This window comes from Corella eumyota, chromosome 6, assembly GCF_963082875.1.
Source record: "Corella eumyota chromosome 6, kaCorEumy4.1, whole genome shotgun sequence".
NCBI lineage: Eukaryota > Metazoa > Chordata > Ascidiacea > Phlebobranchia > Corellidae > Corella > Corella eumyota.
The window spans coordinates 6,003,320-6,030,850 of record NC_137495.1 but is presented as its reverse complement, the minus strand read 5'-3'; the positions used below and the strand labels follow the sequence as shown (position 1 = coordinate 6,030,850).

Genomic DNA, 27,531 nt, shown 5'->3' with positions numbered 1-27,531 from the left:
GTATTAAACCAAGTTTATATTTCAAACTTTATAGGAGATATAGCTAAATTTAATGTGTACTATATATGATTCATATAAAATAACGCAATAAAGTCACATCGAGAAAAAATTTCAAGTTTTTGGTATTGAATTAGGCCCAAAGGGGCGATTGAGATCTACTTTCTTGTTATAAAAATACCAACAAAACGTAAGTAAAACCACATACTTAAATGTAATTTTATAAATTGTGTTGGTACATTTAAAATGCCTTTTTTAATACCCATAAAATTTAGATCCAATGGTATGATATTTATTTGGATTTTAATATAACAAATATTTTCCAAAATTTTGTAAATTTTGCCGAGTTTACTATCTTAAAATTTTGACTTTACATATTGTTTACCGCGGTTAAACCAATACGTTAAGATCGTTATCAAGTACAAATTATAACGCCCTTGATCAATGATAAGGATCTAAGATCAAGTTAACTACCAGAAATAAGTAAATTTATACAAATAAATTGTCAAAAGTTTACATGATAAAACTATAGACCATAGCTATTTAAAACATTGTCGTATTTAAAACAGCAATACCTTAATGAACATAAAATTAGTTTAAAAATAGGCTCATCCGGTCGTTGTAATTATACATATTAACAAGAGTTTTACAAAAATTGACTTTATTATTATCAAAGTAAAATATGGGTAATACGGATCTTAATTAAAAATCACTATAGTTAAATTTAAAGCGAATTAAAATTATACAATTAAATACACACAGTTAATTTTATTGGCAGCGTTTAACTTTTTATTTAAATAATTAAATAAAAAAAATATAAAGTATAAGTTTTTTTATATGTACAGGTTTATTATTTATTGTGTGATAAATTAACTGTGCGAACTTTCTAAGATGTCGTAAATTTTAAAACTAAATACCAATAATTTTATTACCCGTTGTCTTTTAAAATAACCTATTAAGATATTATATGATGGCAACGCAACGTTAAAGCGTCATGTCTAAGCAATTTAGAACGTATTTATATGGAAAGTTAATAAACAACGTTAATGTACAAAATTCAGATATAAAATGATATAAGGAAAAATAAAAAAAATAATTTGAAAAATGCTCAACTTAACCACAAGTAATGATTTTTATGTGTACAAAAGAATATGGGTAAAGCAAAAATGTTCTGACCGTTTTTATTTATTTATTTAATAAAACATTTTCTCGAAGTAAGAACCGGGCATATAATTGTGTTTGGATAGCGACCCGATACTTTTGACCTATGCCTAATGTGTGGTTAAAAATAAATCTTTGCATTCTAAGCCTTGCGTTTTTATTTAAGGCTGTAGACTGCACGAGTAGAGCATATACTTAAAACCAATGCAACCGTGTAATTTTTAAGCAAAGATGTCCCAAAGTGTGCCATAAATTAATTAACTTTTCAACTCTATCAACTTCAAGAAATTGGTTATAAACTTTCGTTGTATTAGGTCATCAATAAACCTAAGCGTCTGCCTATGTTTTATTGACGTAATAAATTACATACAAAAAGGCCCGGGGTCTTGCTGGCTTAATGGGTATTATAACGTAATCGTGCTCGCAATTAAACAACTCATGGCCATTTAAGGCGATTGATAAACAAATTGTTCCGTAACCGCTAATTTAGAGTTTTCGAAAAAAACACGTGGCTGAAACAAAATCGCATCACCGATACCTCAACTTGTATTTTTCGATTTAAGATTGTGAAGACTGTAATATTGTTTTTGGTTGAAATAAATATTACTTTTGTTTAACTTTTTTTTTTTTTTTTTTTGGTAGTGTTTTGTCCATTTTACGCAAGCTATATTTATCCAAGATTTTTTTAAATGTTATAATACATAAGTGTATATCTTTAACATATACAAAACAAAATATCGGTACAACGAACCTAAAACTAAATTCAATATACAAAATATCATTAAGTACTAGATTAAGGGTGTTATGATATCATTGTAATTACATGACTAAACCCTCTATGAAAATAAACAAAGTGTATCTGATAACCCCAGCACACTGCTACAGCCTAATGGATATTGTGACACTATGCAGTTTAAGTTTCGCTATATGTGTTGATAAAATTTAAAAACGACACACATGCTAAATGCACGGATAACCAAATTTCGTTGCCTAAAGGCTTCACAATATAACATATGCTTATTTATAGTAGAGATATTTTGAAGCATTTTTATGTTAAAATACATTGTGTTTGATTTAAAATAAATAAATAGCCAAAAAGATATTGTTTGGTACATTTTTTCAATTTAATAATAATTATATGCTAATTAACGAGATAATAAGTAGAACTACAAAGCGAATTTAAGACATTTTCAAGAATTTCAAGTGGAAATTTTTCGTAAATTCGGATACGCTTCTTTGTAAATAAAATTTCTTAGCGTCAATTACAAGCAGCTTCAAAATATAAGAACCGATTAACAACATCTAGGTGTGTTTACGATACGAGTGTTTGGTTTAACGAAAAGAAAACACTTGGATTTAATTGAATAGGTGACGTGTATGCTACAAGTTTACACCATACGAGGCCACGTTCATGAAAAAAATAATTTAAGTCTAAATTTTTTGCTGTGTATAAACAAAAAATAGTTTAACTTTGAAGCACATTTAGTTGCGTATAAATATAAACTTATTTCTTCTAGGCTTTAAACAGAGTAACCACATTTATATTTTTAACCTGTAAAACTTGTTTTAATAAAAAAATTGTAAATGGTAAACATTTATTACCAAGCTCTATTTTTAACCTGATATTTTGATTTTCTTTAGAATGACGTCACTACGATGGCTAAGTTGTGTGATCGTTATATTTTCTATGTTGAATGCATGCCTCGCAGGTACAAACAAAATATGTGTTTTTTTGATTTAAGACGATTATTTCAAAAATAATAAATATTTACTATTTTTTATATATACTATTAAAGATTATGATAAGTGGAAATTTTATCTAGAAAGGTTTTTATATAAAGAATATTTAATTCGGGTGTAAAAGTAGTACCATAAGTCCAATTTACTTTAACATTTTATTTTATTTTTTATCAGCTATTATAGTACCGGCCCCTACTGTTGTAATAGAGTCGGTGACAACGCACAACATCACTTTAAACTGGACCATGCCGATTAACGAGGCGTTTGACAACTTTAGTATTGAGGTAAAGCCCTATTAATTGTCATCTTATGTCAATTGCATGATAAAATATAGGCATTTAAAATAAAATTATAGCACCCCTATGCATAGCCAAAATTTAATTTAAAAAACGGATTACTTCAAAATACAAAATTTGTACCAATTGTCATAGATTATATTGATTTAAATAATTTTATGTGATTGTTATATAGGTTTATAGCGAAGAGGGACGTGTCCAGAGCACTGTACAAATAGAGCAAAGGTTAACAGTACCCGGTTTGGTTCCTGGCATTCTTTACACTTTCCTGATTCGTGCCATACGAGGACAACTCATAAGTGACACTGTAGTCATCTCACAAGACACAGGTGCCCCACAACTTTGTTTATTTATTGCTAGAAAAACATTTTTCGCTCAATATTTGACATTGTCTCTGGCATAATTTCTTATACTTGCTTAGTGGCACGTCAATTGCATACATTTTGTTACAATATACCTTTATCCAACCATATACATTTGGTGAATTAGTCATGGGAAGTGGAAAGTTGTGACGTGATTTTTTGGTTGATAATTGTAAGTTACCAACCGGCCGGATTGCATGATTTGATATTAGCTTAACCGCATCCACTTTTAAGGCTATAGTTTAGATACAGATCTGTCCTTTATGTGGCTTATCACTTAAACTAAGTAAAAACCTGCTGTTGGTTAATTTAGTGATTGATAGCACTGCTTCAACCTTGATTTTTAATATTTTTAGTTCCGTTTCCACCAGCCAACCTTGCTTTAAGATACTTCGATCGTCTGGTATTGACCTTAGAAGGTCCCTTTTTCGAGAACACAGAATTTACTATCGAAATGCCTGGGATAGAAGCGGTTTGGGACGGACCAACAGAAGGAAAATGTGATTGTTATAAAGCTTCGATCAGTCCGAATGATGGTAGACAAGTAATTCCCGCCATAGATAACGAGGCGGACCCGGGCGAAACCTCCCGGCAGTTTATTCACCTGACACCTGGCCAGACCTATACAGTGAGCGTGTACTCGACAACGTGTGGTAACGGTTCGATCAAGGACCTTATGAGCGAGATCGTAAGCTCAACACTGACTATTCCACCCGCCGACCCTCCTCCGATCGTGCCAGAGAGAATCACAAATGTGACTTCTTTCCTGTCGTGGGTCAGAGGAGGAGTTATACCTGGATTTTACGACGATTTTGAGGTAAGGAAAACGTTGGGTGCAAAAAGCAAAACTTTATAAGCTAAAGCCACAATGTCTAATCTAATATAAAACATTATAGGTTATCTTACTGACGGAAACACCTGACCCAGTCTTTGTGGTGCCACCACCAGTTTTAACCACCCGCGGTAGAGAAGTAGAAGGATTAGAACCATGTAGCGTATATGAATTCGAAGTATACACCCTTAACAAAGGAATTCGAAGCACAAATAGCAGAAGAGCGATCTTATATACCAGTAAGTTATTTGCGATTTATTACTAAACAGTCTATTACCAGATCGGTTTAAATGTTTTATTACATGCTTAAGAATAGAACTAACACTACGAATCCAATTCTAGATTTAGCACTCTCTTTTATAAACTTAATCCGTAAAAAATTTGTATAAATTTGTTTTTTTGATGTAGATTTTAAATCAAGTATCGGTCTAGACAGAATAAGTGGCATAAAATCACTCCCGAAATTACAAAATAATTTGCGAAATATAAGTGTATTGTATGTCGGTTAAAAGGCGAAATTAGATCCTAAAATGCCTACAATTGGTTACGTTATTTTAAATAACTGACGACATTTTAGTGTAAGTACTTTTTTACATAAAAGAAATTAGAACATAACCTGTTTACAAAATTAAACACATAACGTCATTGGTTTTTCGTTGTATAATTAACTTATCAAAAACGAATTCTATATAACCTCGTTAATGTACCTTACCGAAATCGAGTAAGGTTTAAGACGAAATAAGTTAATTTAAAAATTAACAGCGACCTAAAACAATGACGTATTTTAACGGAAAATTGGCTTACAAATACGTTATGTTAATTATTAGTAATGGTACGTTATGACTTGAATGGTCAAGTATGTTAGGATTAATTAGCAAATTAATTAACAAAATCTGATTAAGATTCGAGTCACATATTTTGTTTACGAATACAGATGTTCTGTAATCTAAATATTTAATGTAAAATTGTAGCGCATAGGTCACCATATACAAAATCATGTTCAATTATAATTGATAAGGTCAATTTACTAAATCGTATTTCAAAATTTTAAGGTATGCACGGTTTCAATACTTACGTATTTTATTCTAAATTTGCCTGCTTCTTTATAACAACATGCAATTTATAAAAGCGTGTAATCATATTTCACAAGCGCTCATTTTTAAATGCACAGTTTTTTGTAAGTATTTATTATTGTAGCTATGATGAGGTTCAAACCGCTATTCATACTGCCTTATGTTAAGTTCCCATAGTATGCAGGGCAATCTGTATATCGCTAATGTTTATGTTCACGTAATACAACCCTGCTATTACGCGTCTAAAGAAAACAAATTACGATGAAAATTCTAGTTCACAAAAAATAGTTCACATACTTGCAAAATAAAAAATGTAGAGCAATTTTTAAAGCAAACGTTGAACAATCTTAAGCACTTTTATTTAAATATAGAATTTCCAATTATTTAATCTTTTTTTTAACACAGAGCCAACGATGCCTTCAAGACTTGAAGTTAGAAACTTCGGATCGGATTTTATATCGTTGGAATGGCAGCAATACGGTAGACCAGAGGATGCTGAATACAGAGTTAGGCTAATACAAGCAAGTGTCGTTAAAACCGTACAAGGTATGCCATTTAAACCTGTTTTAAATCTTTTCGCCTTTGTTGATTTATTGAAAACGTAATTTCATATTTTGCAAGTTTGCAGTAACAGATTTTTTAAAATTTTAGATAAAGAAATTATAGTCGGCAGTTTGATGCCAGGAACGGAATACAACATCTCTGTTTCAACAGTTTGTCGTACACCGGAGCGTACAGAGAGCGACCCCATATTCATAAGTCAAATTACAAGTACGATCTCCCTTTTGTATATTTTAATTTAAATATAACTAAAACGGAATAGATTTTACAGCCTTATCATAAAGTGACATCTTCTTAAATGATTTATCTAACTCAAATGACCTTGGTGAGATTTTTATTTGGTTTTGGTAATGTATGTTGTCTTTCGAGCCTTTCTTAAATATCCTTCGATTTGCGGAGACTAGTATTTAAACGTTGGACCATGTGTGCTTATATTAGCAACGGTAAATGCCCTTAACCAATAGCATAAGACCGTTTAAGTGTCGCAATCTAGGAATGTCAAGTTTGTTTTCAAGCCACAATACAGGACGTAATTATTATTATATGGTCAAGAGAATTTTTCGCTGTAATCCAACGAATAGAACAAGTTAGAACAATAATCGCCTTTTGTTGACAAGACGGTAAACCGATTAAATGATACGTGCTCATTATGGTTCGTGGCTTGTGGTACAGCTGCCTTTTAAAGAATTTAATGTTTGGCTTATTTCAATCCAATAACAACTAAGATTCGTCTTCTAATTTAGGGTTAAAAGTCGGTGTTTTCTTTTACAATAACCCCTTGATTAAATAAGCACTATACAATACATACAGCATTGACCCAGTCTGTAGTCGTTCAACCCAGGAAAGATATAGCTCAAATGCCATTTTAATTCACAGACCTCAGGCTATTCAATGATAACTCACAATAAGCCAATCAGAATCTCTTAAAAAAAAAAATAAATAAAAAACTTGGCAGGTTAGATTTTGTTAAATAGTATTCAAATAAGGAAACTTGATTTATTCTAGGGCCCCTCCCTCCAGCATCATTTAATGGAGAATGCGAGATAACGAAAACGTCAGACACGACGTCGGCTATACGAATCCGCTGGACTCCGCCGATCGCCGGAGACTGGGACCAGTTTGTGCTGGATTATTCACCCTTTATTTTTGACCCCATTGAGGCAAAGCCCTTGCCCCCTATTTTGCTCTCCAGTTCAACATACGAGCAAGAGGTTTGTTTTGACCCATTTTTTGCGTACTTGGTATTACAACAAAGTATTTAAAATATATCACTTGATAATGATATGTTTTCCGATTGCAATTCATTAAAAAAAACATCCTATTTATATTTTAAAAAATAAAGCCGGACTAATTATCAACTTATGTACAATGTTTAGATACTGGTGCCGGTAACCGGGCGTACCTTTTCGGCTTACATACGATCAAGAAAACGAAATCTTCTTAGCGACTCTGTGTTTACCTCCATAGACTGCCGTAAGTCGTATAGCTTTATGCTCCGTTCAGCTTAAAATAACGAGTTGTAAATATGTTATGGCGCCATATTTCTGACATGATTATCTTTTTAGATTCATCGGTGTAATGCTATATTCATGTTTTTGCATTTATTTTTAAATTTTGAAGTGACACAAATTAACACAGAAATTGTAAAAACCGTAGAAAATGATGTACATTAAATTAAATATTAAAGAGGTATACTTAATTTTACTTATATATACTTATGCATATATTTTTTATGTTTTTAGCTGATGGTGATGGACGAACAGTGTTAAGATGTCGCGCAGGATTCTGCTCCCAAAGATGGAACATCACTGCTTCTTTAATACAAAATGGCGATTTATTGCAGATCGAAGTACCATCATACCCAGTGTATGTTGTATATAAAAAATCAATTACCTCAGAAACTTGAATTTAAGTTTTCTTTGCCAGTTATATATTTAACACAGATATAATGTCAGGCTATTAACCTTTAAAATATTTCACGATAACGCCCAAACCAACTTTATTGTTTATTGCCCAAAACCTAAAAAAAAACTAATACCTAAATATTACCCGCAAATACCAAAGCAACTATTACACGTTTTAGTCACAACATAACGGTGGAGACTGGACTGAGCCCTTCAGCACCGGTGGTAACGAAGAATACAACCATTACTATTAAGAACCCGTGTGTTGGAGACGGAAACTTGAGAATATTCGTTTACCCTTTGCCGACGGAGGACAGCAATAACTGCCCAGTTGAAGTGATTAGACAATACTGTGGTAAGTTAGTAGCCAACATCAGAGTAAGATTAGCATATCTTACATGATAATGAATTTTGCATTGTTGTTTTTAAGAACGATCATTGTATTTTATGTTTGCTGTAAAAACGATCATCGTACTCATATCAGTGCAATTTAAACTAACTTGACATATATAATCTAAAACACAACTTAATAATAAATTTGCCCAAAAATGTGACATCCAAAAATCAATATAATTTTAGGCTACGTGAGGGACCCCAATGACATAAAAGGCGACCCTGGCATACCCATCGTTAACCCAACATATAATGCCTGCTGCAATTCAAGGAAATTCGACACAAATGTGAGTTTAACATTTATTGAACAACATTTAAAAGTGATGTTTTCTTAGTATTCCGTAGTCTTAGTATTCCGTAGTTATATTTTCTTAGTATTCCGTAGTTATATTTCAACGCATTAGTGATGTTAAAGCTTGGAGCTAAGCACCAAGCCAGACTTAGCGTAGCACTTGTATATTTATACTGCGTAAGGTTAAGAAATGCATGTAAATCAAAACTTACAAACAACCTAACCTTATTAAACAAAATATATTGACTTAGATTTCGCGATGTTGCCACGGTGTGTTGATAAGTGGTGAACAGCCGAACATGGACTGCTGTTTTACAAGATGGTATGACCGTACTTTCCAAAAATGCTGCGGCCAAACCAAAGGCTTGGGAGTCGTTAGACATTACTCAGCAAAATGTTAAAACTTTTATATTTATGACACTAAACAATCTGCTTTTTTTGCTTTTCGTGGCGACATTTAGATAATGCAAAGCCTATCTGCTTTGTCATACCAAAATGTATTGGTATTTCATAGACGTGCCATGCAAAGCACTTAGTACTACATTTTTACGAATTGACTGTTGTAAATTATGATTGCAAATAAGCTATATTTCCGAATAAAAAAGTTCTACTACAACGCTTGGTTTGTATATATTATTGGACTCGTTTGATTTTAGCTTAATTTTTCTTTTTTGCTGGTGGTACTTATTTGTTAATCATCGCCGTAGGGTTCATTATGCCATCATTTATCTGGGCATGTTTAACTAATTTGTTAGTAAATGCACTGCGGCCTTAGCATACTTACAAAAACAGCACACCAAGGTCTTATAGTACAAATTTTAAACAAACCTGCTCTTTGTTTGACTTGCTTTATGAAAAAAGTTCCCAAACCGGCTCCACTTGAAGAATATATTGGATTGTTGTTATTTTAATCTGTAGATTAAAATTAACATTGCTTTCGTTTACACTTTCTTGTATGTTTAAAAAGCTTACTCGAACAATCTAAAAATCGTGGAATTGGTTGGTAACTTTACATCAACAAAGCATAAAGTTTGACTGTTAAATGATACGGACCAAATGAAATATTTAAACAGCATAAACTCTTGCATTGAAGTGTACATACACATTTTTAGCCTAACAACACATTTTCTTAATTAAAAAAGTCAAAAGCAAGCAAACAGCTGGCGAGATGACGTAATAAAAAATTGCGGGAGTTGCCAGTATAAAATTTTCCTTTAAAATCAAGTAATTTTTGAAATAATTTCAATGAATAAAACAACACTCAAAATAACTTTTTTAGTTAAAAACTAAAATTTTGATTGCTATAAAAATTTGTAACTTATTTGGACGTTAATATATTTTAATTTTTATTATTCAATACCGGGCGTTCTCTTAAGATTGCTTGTTTAAATATATTCTACAGCGGTTTTACCACTATTTCTTTTATTGCAATTTGATAAAAACGACAAGACAAGACACGTCATACGTTAGCACACAACTTTAAACACACGAAAAATCATTTGACCAACCCAAACCAGTGGGCTATTTAAAATGGCATCATCTAAAATCATTTTAGGCAAGTGAGTTAATACTGTAAAGCATGCTTCGAATTGGACAACACACGTAGATTTTTATTTGTTACCAATATGAATGCAATGTAAAAACATTTGTCCTAACAATGTTCTTAGAGCCAAAGTTAAAACAGCATTGTAACAATTGCTTCAATACAATATTGAGTTTTGATAACACAACTAAAGGTAGAAAAACATACAAAAGCTAATAAATTGGCAAGTATTTTGGTAAACAATAAACATGATTGATTATTGCATTTAAATATAACTTTAACCGTAAGTTATTAAATAAATAAATGCATAAATGTCAATGTAGATTATCTATTATTTAGAACTTATAACTCTAACCGTAGATTCTCTACAATGAAAAACGCCAATTCAAAACTAACAAGGATTCTACGGCCCTTATGACTGAACGCTGTCATGTATGTAAACAAGAAGTTAAATGAGTTTATCGAAAACACATAACCATATTTAAAAATATAACACTAAAAAATTTTGTAGCAAAAATTTGAAGAAAAGAACTTGGCGGATGAATATTCACTCAAACGTCTTCATGTACTCGCGATATCCCTCCGCGCCGGTGACGATTGCATCCATCCAGATACGCATGGCCTCTGATGAAGGAGCTACCATGTAATATACTCGATCATAACATTTCACACAGAAGGTTAAAGATGGATTTGGGCTCTGAATAAGATAAGCATAAGTTTAAACTTGATCTACTTCGTAGTAAGAGGAAAATACATTTATAAAACGAACCCAGACCTCATACACTTGTTTTATTTATACCGATAAATCTTAGCAGTTTATCTTAAACACATATTCATAAAGCTTGAAGTTGTTTCAAGGTCTATATATCTATTTAATGTACTATTACCAATACTTACAACTCGATTGGTTATAAAGGTCTGATAATAGTTAGTTACCTTATGATGTTTTAGATGGTCAAAAAATACATCTTCTATGGCTTGAAAGTAAATCATTCCTTTAACTTTTGTTTCGTGTTTGTCTAAAAAAAATATATTCCATGTAATAAAGATACATAGAAAAATTTGGCTACTCAAAACCAGATACACTTTAAATTTAAATTAAATTATGAGAAGACACAAAACTTTGAGCTAGTTTAACTTATTTTAAACTAAAATATTGTAAGATAATAAGTTTAACTACTTACCACTGTAGTAGGTAAGGTTTTTCTTGATGCGATCGAACACGAACCATCTCTTGCGCCACGTCTTTATTCTACCACCCATTTTAATAAGATAACCCCTGCAATGATATAAGCGTTAATATACGTATAATATGACGTCATCTGTATAGCAAGAGAAACAATTATGCGGTATAAGGAAAAATCCCAGATAAATTTCTATTCACAAAAAATACTTTATTTACCTGCATGACGTGGCAGACAGCGTTGTGTGACGACATATAGAAGGTGAATGACCGCACGATTCGATGTGATGACGTAGGTCAAAATCACTAGAGCGTACCGGAAGATAACGCGTCATTGGGCGAGCCTAAATATTTTATATTCCTTTGGTGTTTTTTATGCATTACAAATAATATATTTATTTAGAAAAATATTTATAACTTTTATTTTTTTACCTGTCGCTTGTCTCCATTATTACTTCCGCGCAGCTTAACTGTTGATCCCATGACGTCATCGCTTGATGAGGTCATTTCGTCAGCCGTGGTTTCGAGGCTGTCGCCGCTAGCAAGCGAATTAGACTTTCTCGAAGAGTTTGCGACCTCGTTTCGCCGGGCAGTCTAAAATTTAAAAAAATTAAACATTTTACTATTTGCTACTTTACAGATTTAATATTATTTGCATTTTAATATAACTTTACTTACAACGCCAGCCAGCAATCTCCGTTTTTCGGCTTGCGCTTCCACTATCAACTTTTCCATCTCTAACAATCTTTCAACATCAGAGCTAGATACATTTTAACACATTATTATTTCCTGATAAAAATTTTAAGGAACCAAAAAACAACAAGGCAAAATTTTGTAAATAAGCAATTACCTATCTGGACTTTGCACTGACCAGGCAGATAGAGTGGTATCCATACTATCCATCGAACATACACTTACATTATCTTTCATTCTGTGATAATAACAGCATAATGTTTAAATATTAAACTACAGTTATGCCTAAAAATAATATTCTTATTAAAAACCACACTAACCTATCCCCATCAGATGGCGACAGCCTCAAGTGGCTGCTATTTGTACTCAACCTTTGGTAGCTAGAGGGCGTTGGAGTGTTCACCTTTGATCGACTGCTAAGTAAAGTATTATTAGGCTCGGGAGTCGACCTTGAAGAATTTTCTAACGCTCTGATGCGTTGTTGCAAAGCGTTTAGTTGCTCGTCGGTCGTCAAGGTAATGACAGGTCGTGACGTAGAATCTAATGATGATGGTAAAAAATTAATTAACTAATGATACAAAAGTTTTGTCGTTTCAAATAGATTTTTTTGTCCAGGAGCTACTTTATTGATAGCAAAAGCATGCAACATAAAAATAACTTTAAATAAACCTGTCTCATTTATTATACAAGCAACACAATTTTGTAAACTAATACAACCATGCATATAAGTATTAAAAAATAAACATGCAAAGTCAAAAAAAGAAAATAAAAAGAACGATATGAAGGTGTGCAAAACAAGGACTCGTGATTGGACAAAAACAAATCGATGGTCACGTGATCGTTATACCTCTGAAACTGGACTGGTTGAGTTTTTTTGGTCGGTAGCGTTTAAGGGTGCTGTAGTGAGAAGCTGGTTTCAGTGACGTCACCAACATAATTTGGTCACGTGGTTTCCGGAGAAGGGCGGAGTCGTCGACGCACCGAAAGCCTATTGGTCGATGCAAGTTTGATTGACAGGTTAGTAAGAAAAAGCAAAAAGACGAAAAGAGAAAATATTTGACAGAAAATTGTTTCATGCAAAACTATTATTTTTGTAACTACCAAAGATTGTTTGAAAAAATAATTATTACTAAGTTTAATTATTTTATAAACATAAATAAGCACCAAACAAAGTTAATATATAAAATTGTATTACCTTATATTTCAACATGCACTACAATACTATTAATACTACTGAAAATATATATTATTGCGCAAAGATTATATAAACTAAACCAAAGAGTTTTTTTTACCATTTCGTTACAAAAATTATATTTTAAGTTATTATATTTTTACCTTTATTTTGTTGTTGAATATTTCTAACCAGCTCCTCCGATTTGTTTAAAGATTCGAGAATCGAATTTTCTCTTGAATTTGCCCCCGTTGAATTCTGGATAAAATACATTACAATGTTAATATAAACCTTTTTAAATTACATAAAAAATGAAAAGAAACTTTTTTGCTCCAAGACCAAAAAATGAAAACTGTTTTAATTTTTTTTAAATAATGCAAAACTCGCCTTTCTTGAGTGAGTATTACGAGGCAGAGAAAGGCCGGGGATGGGCTGATCAAGCGCGGTAAAAGAGCCATGCTGAGCCCGCGTCGTGTTCTCTCGCGTCCCGAGAACGAAATCTTGAGAAGAAGTCGAAGGGAGGCGACAGTGGGAGTGAGAAATGGAAGGAGTGTTCATTGGAGGAGGACGCTCTCCGGTAAGTTGGTAATATTTGCGCTCCAACAGAGTAGTCTCTTCCCGTTGCTAATATAAAAAAATAAACATAAAAAAATATCTCCTTTTACAAAATAAAGATTTAAAATAGTTTTTTTTTATAAAAATGTTGAATACGTACTTCTTGCAGGGCACCTATGGCTTGATCTCTCTCTTTGTTTACACTTTGGTTTTCCAATTTTTGCTGTTCTTTAACTTGAGCTAGTTGCTTTTCCAACGCTAGAACCCGTACCTTAAAATTACAATTAGTATTTTTACAAAAATATTCTAAAAGTTTTTTTTTTCTTTATTCGTTAACACATTAGTAAAACAAAAATTATATTACTATTTATTAGTTTTACTTTTTTGCTGTCGATCTGCAATTCCAACTTTCGTTTTTGTTTGATGAGGTTCTTCTGATTTTCTTCCTTGTCTTCATCAAGCTTGCTCAACGTCTCAAGAGCTTGAAACTCGGCATCCTCGAAATCCTTGAATTCTTGCTCCATCTCTTCTTGCTCCTAAAAATATTATAAATCTATTAAGTAAAAACAAAGTGTTTCTTTGTAACAAGCACATGTTTAATTAGAGATTGAAAACGAACCTTGACTAATTTTTCTTCCATTACTCCTCTCATACTTTCAGGACATTTGTCGATCTGTTTCTTGGTGTCGGATATTTTCTTTTGAATTTCAAGCAATTTCGTTTTTTCCTTTTCGACTAACCCTTGATGCTAAAATTAAAAAAAATTTAACATTGTAAATATGCTGATGGTTAAAGGTGCTTTTCAAGTTTAAACCAACGTTTTTACTGCTTACAATTTTATATTAGTAAGAACACATTAAACGTACATTCATGCTGGATTCCCGAAGGTTAATTTACACTAACACAATTAAGTAGTCGAATCTACTCCTCATTAAACAATATGCAAAAGACTTAAACTGCATATGCCACATAAATATGTTTAAACTTACTAGTATTCTAAACAATAAAAACTATCAAAAAACAATATTTAATATTAAACATTTTAAACTTTAAATTTAAACTTAAAATTAGATCAAATAATTTTTAAAAGGAGTGATCTGACAACTTATAAAATCCTTGATAATCTTTAAAATTTTTAGCTATTCTAACAAAAAACATTTTCAATGTTCATGTTTATACCTAACGATAAAAACATGTTGATCTGTATAACAAACTACACTAAATAAACTAGCTTTACTAATACTGTTGTCATTAGGTAAGTGTTAAGTCATTAACACTTTCAAAAGCAAAAGTGATTGTTATTTCAAAACAACTGTGATACAAGTAACGCCTTAAAGGTAATTACTTATTAACCAGACTTGTTAAATATTAACGGGTTAAGTTTCTGATTATATAGCAATTATGTCAAGCTCAATAGCTATAGAAATATATTATTGAATAAACAATTTGACACCGCGGTTGAATAAACATTGCAATTGTGGGTAAATTATATTAGATCACCTAATTTTAAATTGTTTTGTTTAAAATTTCACATAGTTTATGTAATTGAAACAAAACAAATATGCAACGCAAAAAAAATTCACAAACATTTTTCGTTTACCTTCTCCCTCTGTGTGATGTAGTCTTCTTCAAGCTGAATAATCTTATCCTTGACCTCCTCGCATCTCTTCTCATCAAGGTTCAACAAGTTCATCTCTGACGTCAGCTCTCCGTCCACCAGCGCCTTCTCCATTTCCAACTACGTCAAAATAAGTGACGTCATCGTATATGATTTAAGGTAATAAACAATCATTTTGTCAATATTTAAAACTGTTTTATATTGCCAAGGACATTTTCTGTTTGCAAATTTAAATAAAGTGATTTTCTTCTAACAAATACACATTTTTTCATTAGCATCCCATCAGTTCAAGCATGTTTTATATAATTGCCATACGATGTAAGCAAGTGTAACATACATTGTTAATTTGCATACATTGAAAGGTATTTTACCCAAATACAAAACGAGACAAAGAAAACAGAAATAGTATAGCCATTACTTCAGTTTCTAGTCAAAACACACCATACCAAGTCATGATGTAATGTGGCAAAAATAGAAAAATTGCGACAAAGACCAGTTTTTCAAAGTGCTTTAACGCGGCTTAAGTAGACCTTGACCACAAAACTTCGTTTACAAACATTTAAAAACATGATAGCCTTATAATAAACCGAAAAAATGCAATGCAAATATAAGTTTTCAAATTTATTTTTATAATCCCGATCGAAAACGTGAAAATTGACCAAATTTTTATTTTTTGCGTAACAGGTATTTTGTCAATACCATTTTTAATAAACAACAGATCATATTTTATGATTTATTTGAATGAAGTCAAATCAAAATGCTGACGTACAAACCACATATGCGAGACCAATTATCAAAAATAGGACGTTATATCAAGCCAATGATTTCCACTACGGTTAATTAATTGACTCATTCTATTTCGAAATTGACGACAATTAAAACGCGTTTTGCTATATAAAAGCATAAACAAATTTGTTTTTGACCAAAACTTATTTTGCTATAAAAATTTTGTTTGGGTGGGCCAAGTAAAGATTTAATACAAAATTTGAAAATCAAAATTTTATAAATATTGGAAAAAAAATTTAATGACAAAAACACAACTATTTAATTTTTCACTTAAAACGTACTTTACTTCTACTCAAGAAGCACTTACCTCGCTCAAGCACTCGCTGAGTTGAGTTTCGAGGTCGTTTATGCGGTGTTGTATTTGGTCGATCCTTCTTAAACCCTCTTCCCTCAATTTTCGTATTTCTTCAACGTCAGCCTATTACAGGTTTAATTAAAGGGTAATTTACTGGTTAAAGCAATTATTAAATAAGTCTAGGCCTATACTACAACCTAAATTATAAAAAATATGAACATTATAAGTGCTAGTCTTAAGGTTATGTAATATGTAAGTAAATTAAGATTTAAATGAAAAGCTTGTATAATATCTATTTGAAAATAGCTTGCATTATATTTTAAAATATGTGTTTTTTCGTTTTATTTTGTAACAAACTATTATCCAGTAATAAACTAAAATATTTTTGCTTGCTGCATCACATTACTACACTAAACAGGTCTAAACGAAGCACAAATTGAATATAGTCTTTTAACCTATTCCCATTCACATAACGTTTGTTTGACCTGTTAAAACTTCTTCGAAAAGCTATAACTAAATCTACCACTAGAACAAAGGTTTAAACTAGGCTTTCACACAGTTATATCTTACCATGCAAACTCCCCTACACACCTGCCCTTACAACAATACTGTCTGAGTAAAATTGTTCACACGCCGAAGTGAAAATTTCTCCATGGAAAAACTGTTTGTTCAGCTATCGAGAATAGGCGGTTGGTTAACCAGGATGTAAAGCGGGCAAAGCCAATTACTAAATACTATGCTATTTAAAATAATTTAATTTTAAAAACATATACAATTTTCTGTATATTCTTTTAATTAAACATTCAGATAAAATCAAAAATTTTCCATAAAATTGTACATTTTATTATCCCAAATTTCTATCTAAAGTATTCCTATAACATAACCTTAATTTTCCAATAGCGCCCATATGTAAACATAACCTAAGTGTCTCATTCAGCAAATAAAAATTCAATTTTAAACCATATTTGACCTTACTCTAACAAAATTAAAGATGACATAAAATTTGAAGTAATGAGAAACAACGTATTGGTAGTTTAAAGTCACTTACGCATTTTGGCACTATTAAATAAGTTAAAACTAAACCATTTTCAGATGTTCTTTCACCTAAAGATTACTTTTATTGTATACCTCTTTCTACTTAAATTAACTCGAGGTAGTACGTGATATAGCTTTATAAAAATAAAATTTATATATCTATTAATCGTCTAAGACTATGTGCTGTGTGCTAAAAATACATACCTTGTTTGAATAATTTTTCATAAGACAAAGGCTTTTCGAAAACAATTTAAATCAAAGTTTTCCTAGCAAAACTGTTAATCCAAACTGATTTGATAACGGTCACTTTAGCAACTTACTTAGTCCAGCTACCTTTGTCTAAAATCTGTTTTTCTTCCTTTGTTGTAGCTAGTATAGGTTTCGGCTAGGCCAAACAGGTTAACCCTGTGTATATATGATTTGTAACCCAAACTAAGCAGTGTATTGTGATTCAATGGGACCTAACTGACACAATTCATTTCGAGCAACGTTACGCTAAGCTACGACAACTAATAAGGACATTTAAACCGCATTAGCCTGTTTGTGAATCTCAGACTTCCTTGCTTTTTATAACGTTTTAAATTTAGAGCTTAAACTTGACAAGTTTAAGTGCTTTGATTTTTAAGGTTGTGATGAGTGAGTCATATAAAATAAGGTTTACTTAGTCATTCGTAATTAAATTTGTAAGTAATTAATATTTGCCAAACCTGAAAATAAACAGTGTGTTGCAATGATTTTAAACTTTCAACTAACTTTTAACATTTAGGCAAAGTAGGAAAAAATTAAACTCAAAATGTAACTGTGAATTACATAAAGATTTTAAATATTTTTTAAAGATTTTCTGTGATAAATAAAAAAATAAGTAAAGCCTACGTGTAACGTAAGGAGAATTTTTTAGAGTCAATGTTAAATAAAAAGTCGATCTTTATTGATGATGACTTTAAACCTTAAAAATTACAACTTGAACTTAGTCAAACATATACTTACGATTGGTAGACGTCTATTGCCAGCATTTACGACACCGTTTTCCGCAGGTAACCGGTTTCCAGCGCCGGCCTTTAGTGTAGCTTCCTTATCTTCACACGCTTTGAGGGTGCGCTCGTTCACGTTTTCCACAGAAGCGTCACGAGACCGCGTGAGAATAAGTTGTCGTCTGCCAGGCAAAGGTTGCTTTAAAATGTCGTCCTCGAAAGAAGCAAGTCGGCGATAAGTAGAAAGGTGTTTTTCGCTCTCTGGGTTCAGTGGCTTGGGTAACGTTTTGATAAATTTTGAGTTAGTTGCTTGGCTATTTTTAGAGGTAGAACCTAACAAATAATAAATTCTTTTTTTAAATTTATGATATTATACATTTACGCATCTTAGCAAAGTACCATTTCTTGCTTTAATATAAAATAGGTTCGCTACATAAAAAAACTACTTGTTTAATTTATGATTTTGCCAAGTTAATTTAAATTTATAATGTATTTTTTATTTTTGTTCCCTATCCACTTAGTTTTTTAATATATAATAATTAACCATTCATTTTAGTTTAGCCCCGTTCTGACTTGAACTCATTAAAAATTAAATAAGGACACCTTGAATAAAGATAAATCACATAAGAAAACATTATTTTCTAAAATATTCATAAATAAATAATGAATTGTATTTATATTTACCATTAACAGTCCTAAGTGCATAAATTAATAAAAAATGCCTTTACAAAGAGTAATAATTTTTTTAGCATAAACTTTTATTATATAATTTGTGCTACTGTTTGTGTTTTTAGTTACTTTAAGGAATAACAGATTACACTTTAACAAGAATAGGGAAGCAGGGAGAATCAAACCACAAGCCTTACCTAACAAGCCCATACAATTATACTGTAACGTTTATTTTTTGATTAGTGATTATGTGTATTAGGAATGAATACATTAATTAAATGCGATCCAAAACGTAGTGTAATAATCAATATTGCGTGGTTTTAATATTAATTTTATTGAATATAAATATCAAGTAGAAATTAATCAAAAATTAAACAGAATAATCAATAATTTTAATGCTTACATAAATCTATATTATATTGCAAAAAATATGAAATATTTAAAAAAAATAATATATTTTAAAAATTACTTTTAAAATTAAAATTTAACATACCTTCTTTGAGTTTTAGTTCTTCGGAAGTCTTATCCTTATTCTGCGTGTGGTTCATAAAATCAGCGCACATATCCAATATGCTTTGCAACCTATCCTTTTCCTACGTGTAGCATATCAATAGTAAATATACTTTATTTTAGATAGTAACGTTATGAGTAAATGTGTTAAAAAATTTACCAAATCAAAAATTTTTTTAAACCTATATAAAAAAAACCAAACCTTGCAAAAATTTAAACTAACTTGTAAATGTACTAGCAACTAATGTTACAAACTTATACATTCGTTTTACAACAAAAATAGAACAAAACCTAAACGTAATTCTTCCAATAAATCTACATTATAAAATAAATACAAAAATCTATCTAACTTCAACTTTATAAAATAGTAACTTAGACACATATTGCTTTATTTTAATATATAATGTTATTAAAATATACGACCGCAAAACAACTAGAGATATAAGGTCGTAAATGTTTGTTAAGCAAATGTCGGTTTGACCGACCCCCCTGGCACTGCAAATAATGCATTGGTTTGTATGTAAACAACATGTACTTTAACGTTTGTGACTTATATGTCATTTAAATTTACGTGATTTTAGATTTTATTTGTATGTGTATGATTACGCAATGCATATTCAATGTCATTTTTCTTACGTGTGTTACTAAAAACTTAATCATCTCCGGATGATATTTTAAAAAATAATTCGAGTAGTAAATGAGCTTCAGTAACTTAGTCACGACACAGTTCAAAACCACACTAAAAATAACAAAGTTCAAAAAAATAACAGAATTTCACATAACACAATACAAATTCTAAAGGACTTACTGCACTGACAGCATTTTGTTCACGTTTTCTTTGCTGCACCGCCTCGTCGTGTAATTCCCTTAAATCTTCTTCGTACATTTCCGAATCTAAACTGCTTAGCGAAGTCGTACTACCTCGTCTGTTAGCACGCAGCGATCGAACTGAAACTGTATATATAAAAAAATAACAAAAAAAATTGAGGAACAAAAATTTGTCTTCGATTTTAGGATGTAAATATAGTAATTTAAGCAAGGACTTTTAAACTATCACGCAAGTTGGTTCCAATGACTAAGACACCACACAAGGAAATTTAAAGAAAAAATAGTGGTTTCTACAGGCGTAAATACAGTAATTTTCTTAACTTACAGTAAGTTTATAATAGTAATTTAGGCAAGTTTAAATTTGACATTTGCACTTACGTGATTTCCGCATTCCGGGATTGTGGAGTACTGAAGAAGACATGCTGCGTTCGTATCGACTGTTCGTAGGCAATACTATTTCGCTTCTACATAAATAATTATATTTGTTTAAAATATGAAATGCCAATTAAAATAATAATATATTACTTTTTAGCTATATAGTGTTTTAATGATGTAAACAGTGCCCTTTTCTAACTAAAATTAGACCAGCCATGTTTTGGGCAATCTTTTTTGGTCTATCCCATAAGTTAGCTCTTTAACTTACCTAGTGGGCGAAGGGCTTCTTACACGAAGACTGGTAACGCTGGTGCTTTTATTTCGAGCTCGACTTGTTAACATTGATCGTTGCTGGGATCTCTTATCTGCTGCTGAAGTACCTGGTCAATAAAATTACACCTTAGTTGCTATAGATAGTTTTCACAAAATAATATAGGTGACAATTAAATACCGCTATAGTTTTTACCAAAATGCTTAACAATTATAATAAGATCGGTTAAGTAATTTTTTTTATTTATTTAAAACCATTTTTAAATTTTTTATCGGCATTATTTGGTTTTAACGAGACTTGGTAAATGAAGTCACGTCAATTTAGTTGAACAAATCGAACAAAATTATAAAAAAACTGTTGAAAGCAAGTCGCTAAAAGCGTGTGTGTAAATTTTCCCATTATTTATTCATGTGCGGTGATGTCATTATAATAAAATACGGAAATAAAATCCAGTCTACTGGGATATTTTAAGCTAATGACCGGTAACCCTATACCCACTATATTACATTACGTGTGCACATTTAGAAAATTTACGAGATTGGAAATCATTTTTTGTAGACAGAATTAGATGCTTCCAGTTTAGCGTAATGTAAAAATGTGCCTGCATGTTAAAAAATAACACAAATTATACATATTCGCTTACTTCCAGAAAACTTTAGTTTTCTCGGCATCGTCGGGCTCGAGGGTGCACTCAATGACCTCGTTTTTGCTCTGCCTCTTTTCAGAGCAAGTAGCTCCTGATGCTTCATCCTTAGCTGTTCTGTTGCTACAGCGATTGCAGATCTAGAGGAAGACAAACTCCTTTGTGATCCAGACACAGATTTGGGAGAGTTTGCCAAGTTGATAAAGGGAGGTGATCGCGGGGAGGTGGAGGAGCTTGTGTGAAGATTGTCATAGGGTCCAGTGCTGTTAATCTAATATAATAAAATAGTAAATTGTATTCGTATTTTTTAAACCTATAATCAAATTTAATACTTTAAACAGTTTTTGATATTTTTTGTATTACATAAATAATTATTTAAAGAAAGTGTTAAAAAAACCTAATATATTTTATATAAAAGTTACCTCATAATAAGAGGGCTTAGAAGCAACACTGTCAATTTTTTTGTGTAGATTTTCAACACTGTGGCGATTCGTAACAAAATAAAAAATTATAAATGATTGACAACCTTACATAACAGTATCACTAAAAAACATAAAAAGGATCTTTAAAAAACATGCATAAGAAGAAATAAAACAATTCACCTAATATCAGTATTTAAAGCTATGTTGTCTGTCAATGCTGGAAATTTTCCAGGGCTTGCTGTTTGTGGTGATCTGCCTAATAATGTTTTAGATAATTGAGAAGGGCTCAGTCCATTAGGCGGGCGTGCCGTGATTTTATTTTTATCTAAATGATCATTTCCTGCAGTGGTTTTCTGTAAAGAAATGGTGCATTAAGTATTACTTAAATCTATGTAAATATATCGGTCAACATATTTTAACAAAAACATCTCTGTTAAATTTATTTTATATTTAAAATGCCCATAGTCTTAATATTTTTTTTTATATATATTTATCCTCGATGTAGGAAGGTTGAATGCGCGACCTAAACACAGAGCAACAGCAGTTACTTCGACCCAGTCTTGAGTTGCCTTTGGCAGATCGGAATTTTATATGGATTATAATTGCCCGATAATTACGATGCTGATTAAGTGTTGACTCAGTAGGAGTTTATACCGTTTATAGCGCCTTACTTAAGGGCGCTACAGCATAAGATCACTGGAGAGCAAACTCAGCTCCTCATGTAGTGTAGCAAGTGTTCTTACCACTACACCACGCCGCGAGTAAATAAAAAAATATATATAGATATAAAAAAAAACTTACAGGTGAAAAACAAGGTAAGTATTGATCATTAGAAGTAGGAGAAATAGGACTGGAGGTGCTACAAGTTTCGCTTATTCCTGTATCAGAACTTGATGATGTCATATGCGATGATGTCATCGATTGTAACGACAAACTGTTTGAATCTAAAAAAAAAACATTTTAAACAAAATAAATTTCATGATATTTAAAAAGATGTGCAAAATATTAAGGAAAAAATGTAAATTTATTTTAAATGCATTAAAAATATTCCTAATAAAAACAACATTTTTAATTTCTTACTTGTGTTAAACGATCTATATCCCACTTCTCCATTTGCATTCGTCAATAAATGATTTAAATTTCTCCGGCTACTATTCACGGGTTTATCCTCGTCTAAAATAAGATCCATGTCGTTGTCAGTGTAGACCCCGCATACGCCTGCTGACTTAATTGATATCGAATTCCGTTTTAAAACAATCGGTGAGAAACTGGAGGCACTGGATACGTTGCTCTGTCGATCCGGACTTGTGTAATTTATTTCAAGGTCGCTTTTTCGAGGACTTTTAAAGTCACTAAACGATAATCCTTGGGTCAATGTTGTTGAATTACAAGTCGCACCATCGAGTATTCCTATTGGACTCAGAACATATGAATTTTGGTGTTTTGGGTCTGGTTCTGTTATATTTTTATTGTCCCCTAAAAAATTTTAATTTAGTAATTTTTTTTCTAGTTATTTCTACATTCAGATGCATTTAAAATTAACTGTTCTAATAAACTATATACAATTATTACACATATCCTACAGTTTGTACACCTCTATTATTACATGCCTAATAACCCAAAATAGCTTATTTAACAAAAATTATATACTCAAAGGAATAGCTTTAATGTTCACTAAGTATAGTCAAATACAAAATGTTAAACATATTTTTAAGAATTAATTAAATTTAAATTATCAATGCCTCACAATTTACATTAATTATTCAATAGACGATTTTATGGACATCTGCTAGATATGATTCTCACAGGCAAAGTTTATTTACATATTATATTATTTTTAAATATCAGAAAGGGTTACATAAAATATTAAATATTAAAAAGGATTTTTTGCTAAAACAAAAAATCAATATTAAATCAAATTTAAAATAAAATATGTAGAAATATAAAACGTTTGTTAAAAAATTATTGTAAATAATAAAAAGATGAATTATTTACAAATTCTTAAAAAAAAATTAATATATTTAACGTTTGCTTCATAAAACTTTTAAAAATAAATAAAACAAAAAGTTGCTTCAATGCCTTTAAAATGCAAATTAGTTTGGTTAAATTTACATATTTAAATTTAAAATACCTTGAAGAGTTTTTTTGTTGAATAAATCCTTTTTATCGAAGTCCTTGCCTGGTGTTAAATTATCATACAAAGATCTTGATCTACTACAATCTAAAACTCGCGACCTAATAAATAAAAAAAACAAATTTTAAATAAAAATCATCAAAAAAAAATGAAAAACTTGAAAAATAATAATTTTTTATAGATCACCATCACCATCAAAAACATAAGCATTTTCGTATTTCCATAATTACAATAGTACAAACTTTATAAATATTATGGTTTTATTGCAGTAAAAATCACTTATACAACTTCGCCCTTTCTCTAATTGAACTTTAATTAGACCAAGAATATAAACCATGCAATAAAATTCGTTTATTTTAAATGTCGTTTTTAGGTCGCATAGTTCGCACATTTAAATACCAGAAGCCCTCGGGCCTTTACTCTGATATATATCGGCGCAATAATAAAACGATTCTGCAATAAAATAACAAACTGGCAAAAATTCTATCGAAAAATAATAAGGCTGTGTTTATTTTTCAAACAAGGCTGTTAGTGTGTAAAAAACGCAACAGTTCAATATACTATTATCAATTTTAGAGCTACCTAAAGCTAGTACCAAGACTATGTCAAACCAATTTGCAAACCAATCCCAATTTCATATCACTTTAAGGTTCTTCAAATATATTTGTGGATACCCTCAATCTATATATTCTAATTTTTTATATGTTAAATGATAGATTATATTTATTATACAAACGCTAACTACTTTTATTTCTGATTCACTTTTATTTAAACGTCCTAGCTACATCCTTACCTAATGTAAATCATATACCTTAAATTTAACACTAAGGTTTTTTTATTCAAATTAAAATTTAAAGCGGTCTATGCCCTTTATTTAATTTAAACTAATGGGCACTAGTATTAAATTACCTGTCTAACATTTAATTCTCATGTACGGCATTGTGTACCGCGAATCTAAACGTAGCAATTTACATCAGACTTTAAAGAGCAAAGTCTTCAGTTTATGTTTACTAGGTTTAGAACCGATTATGTAAATTGTTGCAATGCGATTAGCAAGTACGTGCAACATTCAAAGCTTTTGATTTTTTTGGTAATTAACGTGAACGCAAACTACACATGTGTGTTCGACAGATGACGCCACGATGTAGTGTAAAAGACGACATCATATTTCAGATCTAAACCAACGAAATCTGATAAATATTGTAACTATAGCATCTATATTAAGTAGTATAACATGTATAATGTCTACGTTGTTTGGTATAATTAAAATAATTTTTAACATCATCTTTTATGTTTTTTTAAACCTTTGACAAAAATAAGCACTAAATCAGTATGGAAAATATTAAACATATGAGCTTTTTTAAAAAAAGTGGGTTTTAAATTTCTTAAAATGACTTTAAATAGTAAACTTTATCTTTAAAATACGCGAATACACCTAAAAATTAATCTTAAAGAAAAACCTGATTTGTCCCTTTAAATATATAAATACTACAAATGCAAACAACTCAAATCAAGCACGCGTTTACGCTCTGTCTTCTAACCTGTCTGTAATCAAGTTATAGCAAATGTTGTTACGAGAAAACCTAGATAGCGTGACGGAAACCGAACGACCTAATTCGCCTACGCTTTTAGTGCTACGAAAATTTTCTATCTTATCTTTAGCGATTTGTGATTTCGATTTTCCTTGGCGAGTCTGACATTTCCGTAGAGATATTTTGGTTTCGTCATAGCGTAATTGGCTTTCGTGGGCATTTAATAAGTGGTATACTTTAAAGGAATTTTAGGTATAGGGAAATTAAATTAGAGATGGTTACTAAACAATCACTTTATTTTTTTAAAGATTTTAAAAATTTTTGAAGAACCAAAGTCACGAAGGTTTTTATACACATCAACTAATTAAAATACAGATAAGTTATAGTTTAATACTTTAATAAACTTCTTTTTTATATTTTGTGTAGTTCTAACTATCATAAAACTAAAAATCGAATTTTTGGAGTATTTTCAATCTAGGTTACCAAACTTCTTAAACAAGATATGATGTATTTATTGGCGGTTTATTATTAAATGTTAACGAACAACGTACTTGGTAAGATTTGGGCAAGTAAACTGTTTATGTAAAAAGTTAAATGCTAATCTTGTAGTAAAACATTTGTTAAGAACTGAACCATATCTAAGCAGATTAGTGCATGTTTGACATACATGTAACGCACCCTATGTTCTTGACGTATTTCCTTGCTGTGATTAGCTGTAAAACTGACACAAAATCAAAAAACATTACAAGAAATAATAAAGCCTTTTTTGCAAATATTGTAATAGTATATTATGACTTGTTTATACTTTATAACTAAAAATCTAAAAACTAGTAACTGTAAATAACATTGAAGAATGTATGTATGTGTTATCTATGCCATTTTTTTATTATTGAAATCTATTAAAATACTTCTATCTTAAGACATCTTTGAATAAACTTATACATACAACCCCATGATAATTATATAATACCACATAACACTGAAAGCCTACACGCAAATACGACTTAGATTCGGAATGTTTATTGCGCTCCAATCTCAGCTGTTCCCCCCAACTTTTGTCTCCGCAGAGACCTAGTTACATGCAGCAATAAAAACGCCGAAAACTGGTTTAAATAAACAGGCAGAATATTATTTAAGGGCATCCTAATACACCATGCTATGATGTACAATGTTTAATGCCGTTTTGAAATGTAAAACGCAATTAGTCTGTTGTGTGGTATAACGAATCAGCATACAACAATCCGAAAGGTTTCGGGTTAGAGCTGCACCAATGCTACACTGTACGCCTTTCAGTCCGGTGTTTACGGATAGTTTTAACAGGTCCTAATAAAACAACCTTACCAAATAAAGATACAAAAAGTTACCAACTTTAGGTGATATGGATAAAAAATTCAAAATTAAACTAGAAAAGAACTTACTGTTGATGATCCATGTGTTGATTTATTCCGTTAGTTTGTATTTCCCTTAGTTTAGGCCTACCCGTCACTAAGCTATTGCTAGTTTTTTTCAAACATATTTTGTCGTGCTCTTCCGCTGCCTGATGCCCGACCTCTTCGATTGTTATGAGAAGTCGATCCAGGTCATCCTCTATCGCCCTCATGAGAGCGTCAGGGCTTTGCTCAACGGGCAACAAGGGGTCGCTCTTCATATTGAAAGTTAACGATGTCTTGCGATGATATATGTTAT

General features: G+C 31.1%; 2 protein-coding genes across 3 annotated transcripts; one reads left to right on the top strand and one right to left on the bottom strand.

Moving 5' to 3' along the window:
* The first annotated feature begins 38 nt into the window (after nt 1-38).
* LOC145756002 (receptor-type tyrosine-protein phosphatase eta-like) lies at nt 39-10,058 on the top strand. The gene is made up of 14 exons (XM_082572220.1): nt 39-187; nt 2,800-2,867; nt 3,073-3,182; nt 3,370-3,523; nt 3,913-4,373; nt 4,453-4,627; nt 5,867-6,007; nt 6,113-6,232; nt 7,028-7,233; nt 7,399-7,495; nt 7,765-7,888; nt 8,106-8,281; nt 8,506-8,606; nt 8,863-10,058. Exons 2-14 carry the CDS (start codon nt 2,801-2,803, stop codon nt 9,010-9,012), a joined length of 2,082 nt encoding a protein of 693 aa, XP_082428346.1. The 5' UTR covers nt 39-187; nt 2,800; the 3' UTR covers nt 9,013-10,058.
* LOC145756000 (pleckstrin homology-like domain family B member 2) lies at nt 10,024-27,531 on the bottom strand. 2 transcript variants are annotated; one of them, XM_082572217.1, is made up of 28 exons: nt 27,264-27,531; nt 24,311-24,414; nt 23,260-23,655; nt 22,981-23,123; nt 22,360-22,532; nt 22,180-22,237; nt 21,758-22,028; nt 21,112-21,223; nt 20,847-20,932; nt 20,449-20,594; nt 19,624-19,723; nt 18,478-18,794; nt 16,468-16,578; nt 15,357-15,494; nt 14,376-14,504; nt 14,137-14,292; nt 13,917-14,027; nt 13,589-13,825; nt 13,366-13,459; nt 12,878-13,018; nt 12,351-12,570; nt 12,188-12,268; nt 12,016-12,097; nt 11,770-11,931; nt 11,557-11,681; nt 11,339-11,433; nt 11,091-11,173; nt 10,024-10,851 (listed from the first exon to the last, which is right to left on the bottom strand). In XM_082572217.1, the coding sequence occupies exons 1-28, from the start codon at nt 27,491-27,493 to the stop codon at nt 10,702-10,704; spliced, it is 4,251 nt and encodes a 1,416-aa protein (XP_082428343.1). In that variant the 5' UTR covers nt 27,494-27,531; the 3' UTR covers nt 10,024-10,701. The 2 variants fall into 2 exon arrangements, with proteins under 2 accessions (XP_082428343.1, XP_082428344.1); XM_082572218.1 differs by lacking the exon at nt 12,878-13,018 and having other exon boundaries at nt 27,264-27,530.

Coding starts and splice junctions, on each gene's coding strand:
- LOC145756002 (XM_082572220.1), top strand. CDS start 2,801: ATGACGTCACTACGATGGCTAAGTTGTGTGATCGTTATATTTTCTATG. Junction 3,183..3,369: donor TTGACAACTTTAGTATTGAG/GTAAAGCCCTAT, acceptor ATTGTTATATAG/GTTTATAGCGAAGAGGGACG. Junction 7,234..7,398: donor GTTCAACATACGAGCAAGAG/GTTTGTTTTGAC, acceptor TACAATGTTTAG/ATACTGGTGCCGGTAACCGG.
- LOC145756000 (XM_082572217.1), bottom strand. CDS start 27,493: ATGAAGAGCGACCCCTTGTTGCCCGTTGAGCAAAGCCCTGACGCTCTC. Junction 12,098..12,187: donor TCAGTGCAAAGTCCAGATAG/GTAATTGCTTAT, acceptor AAATGTATCTAG/CTCTGATGTTGAAAGATTGT. Junction 10,852..11,090: donor ACCATCTAAAACATCATAAG/GTAACTAACTAT, acceptor TATCTTATTCAG/AGCCCAAATCCATCTTTAAC.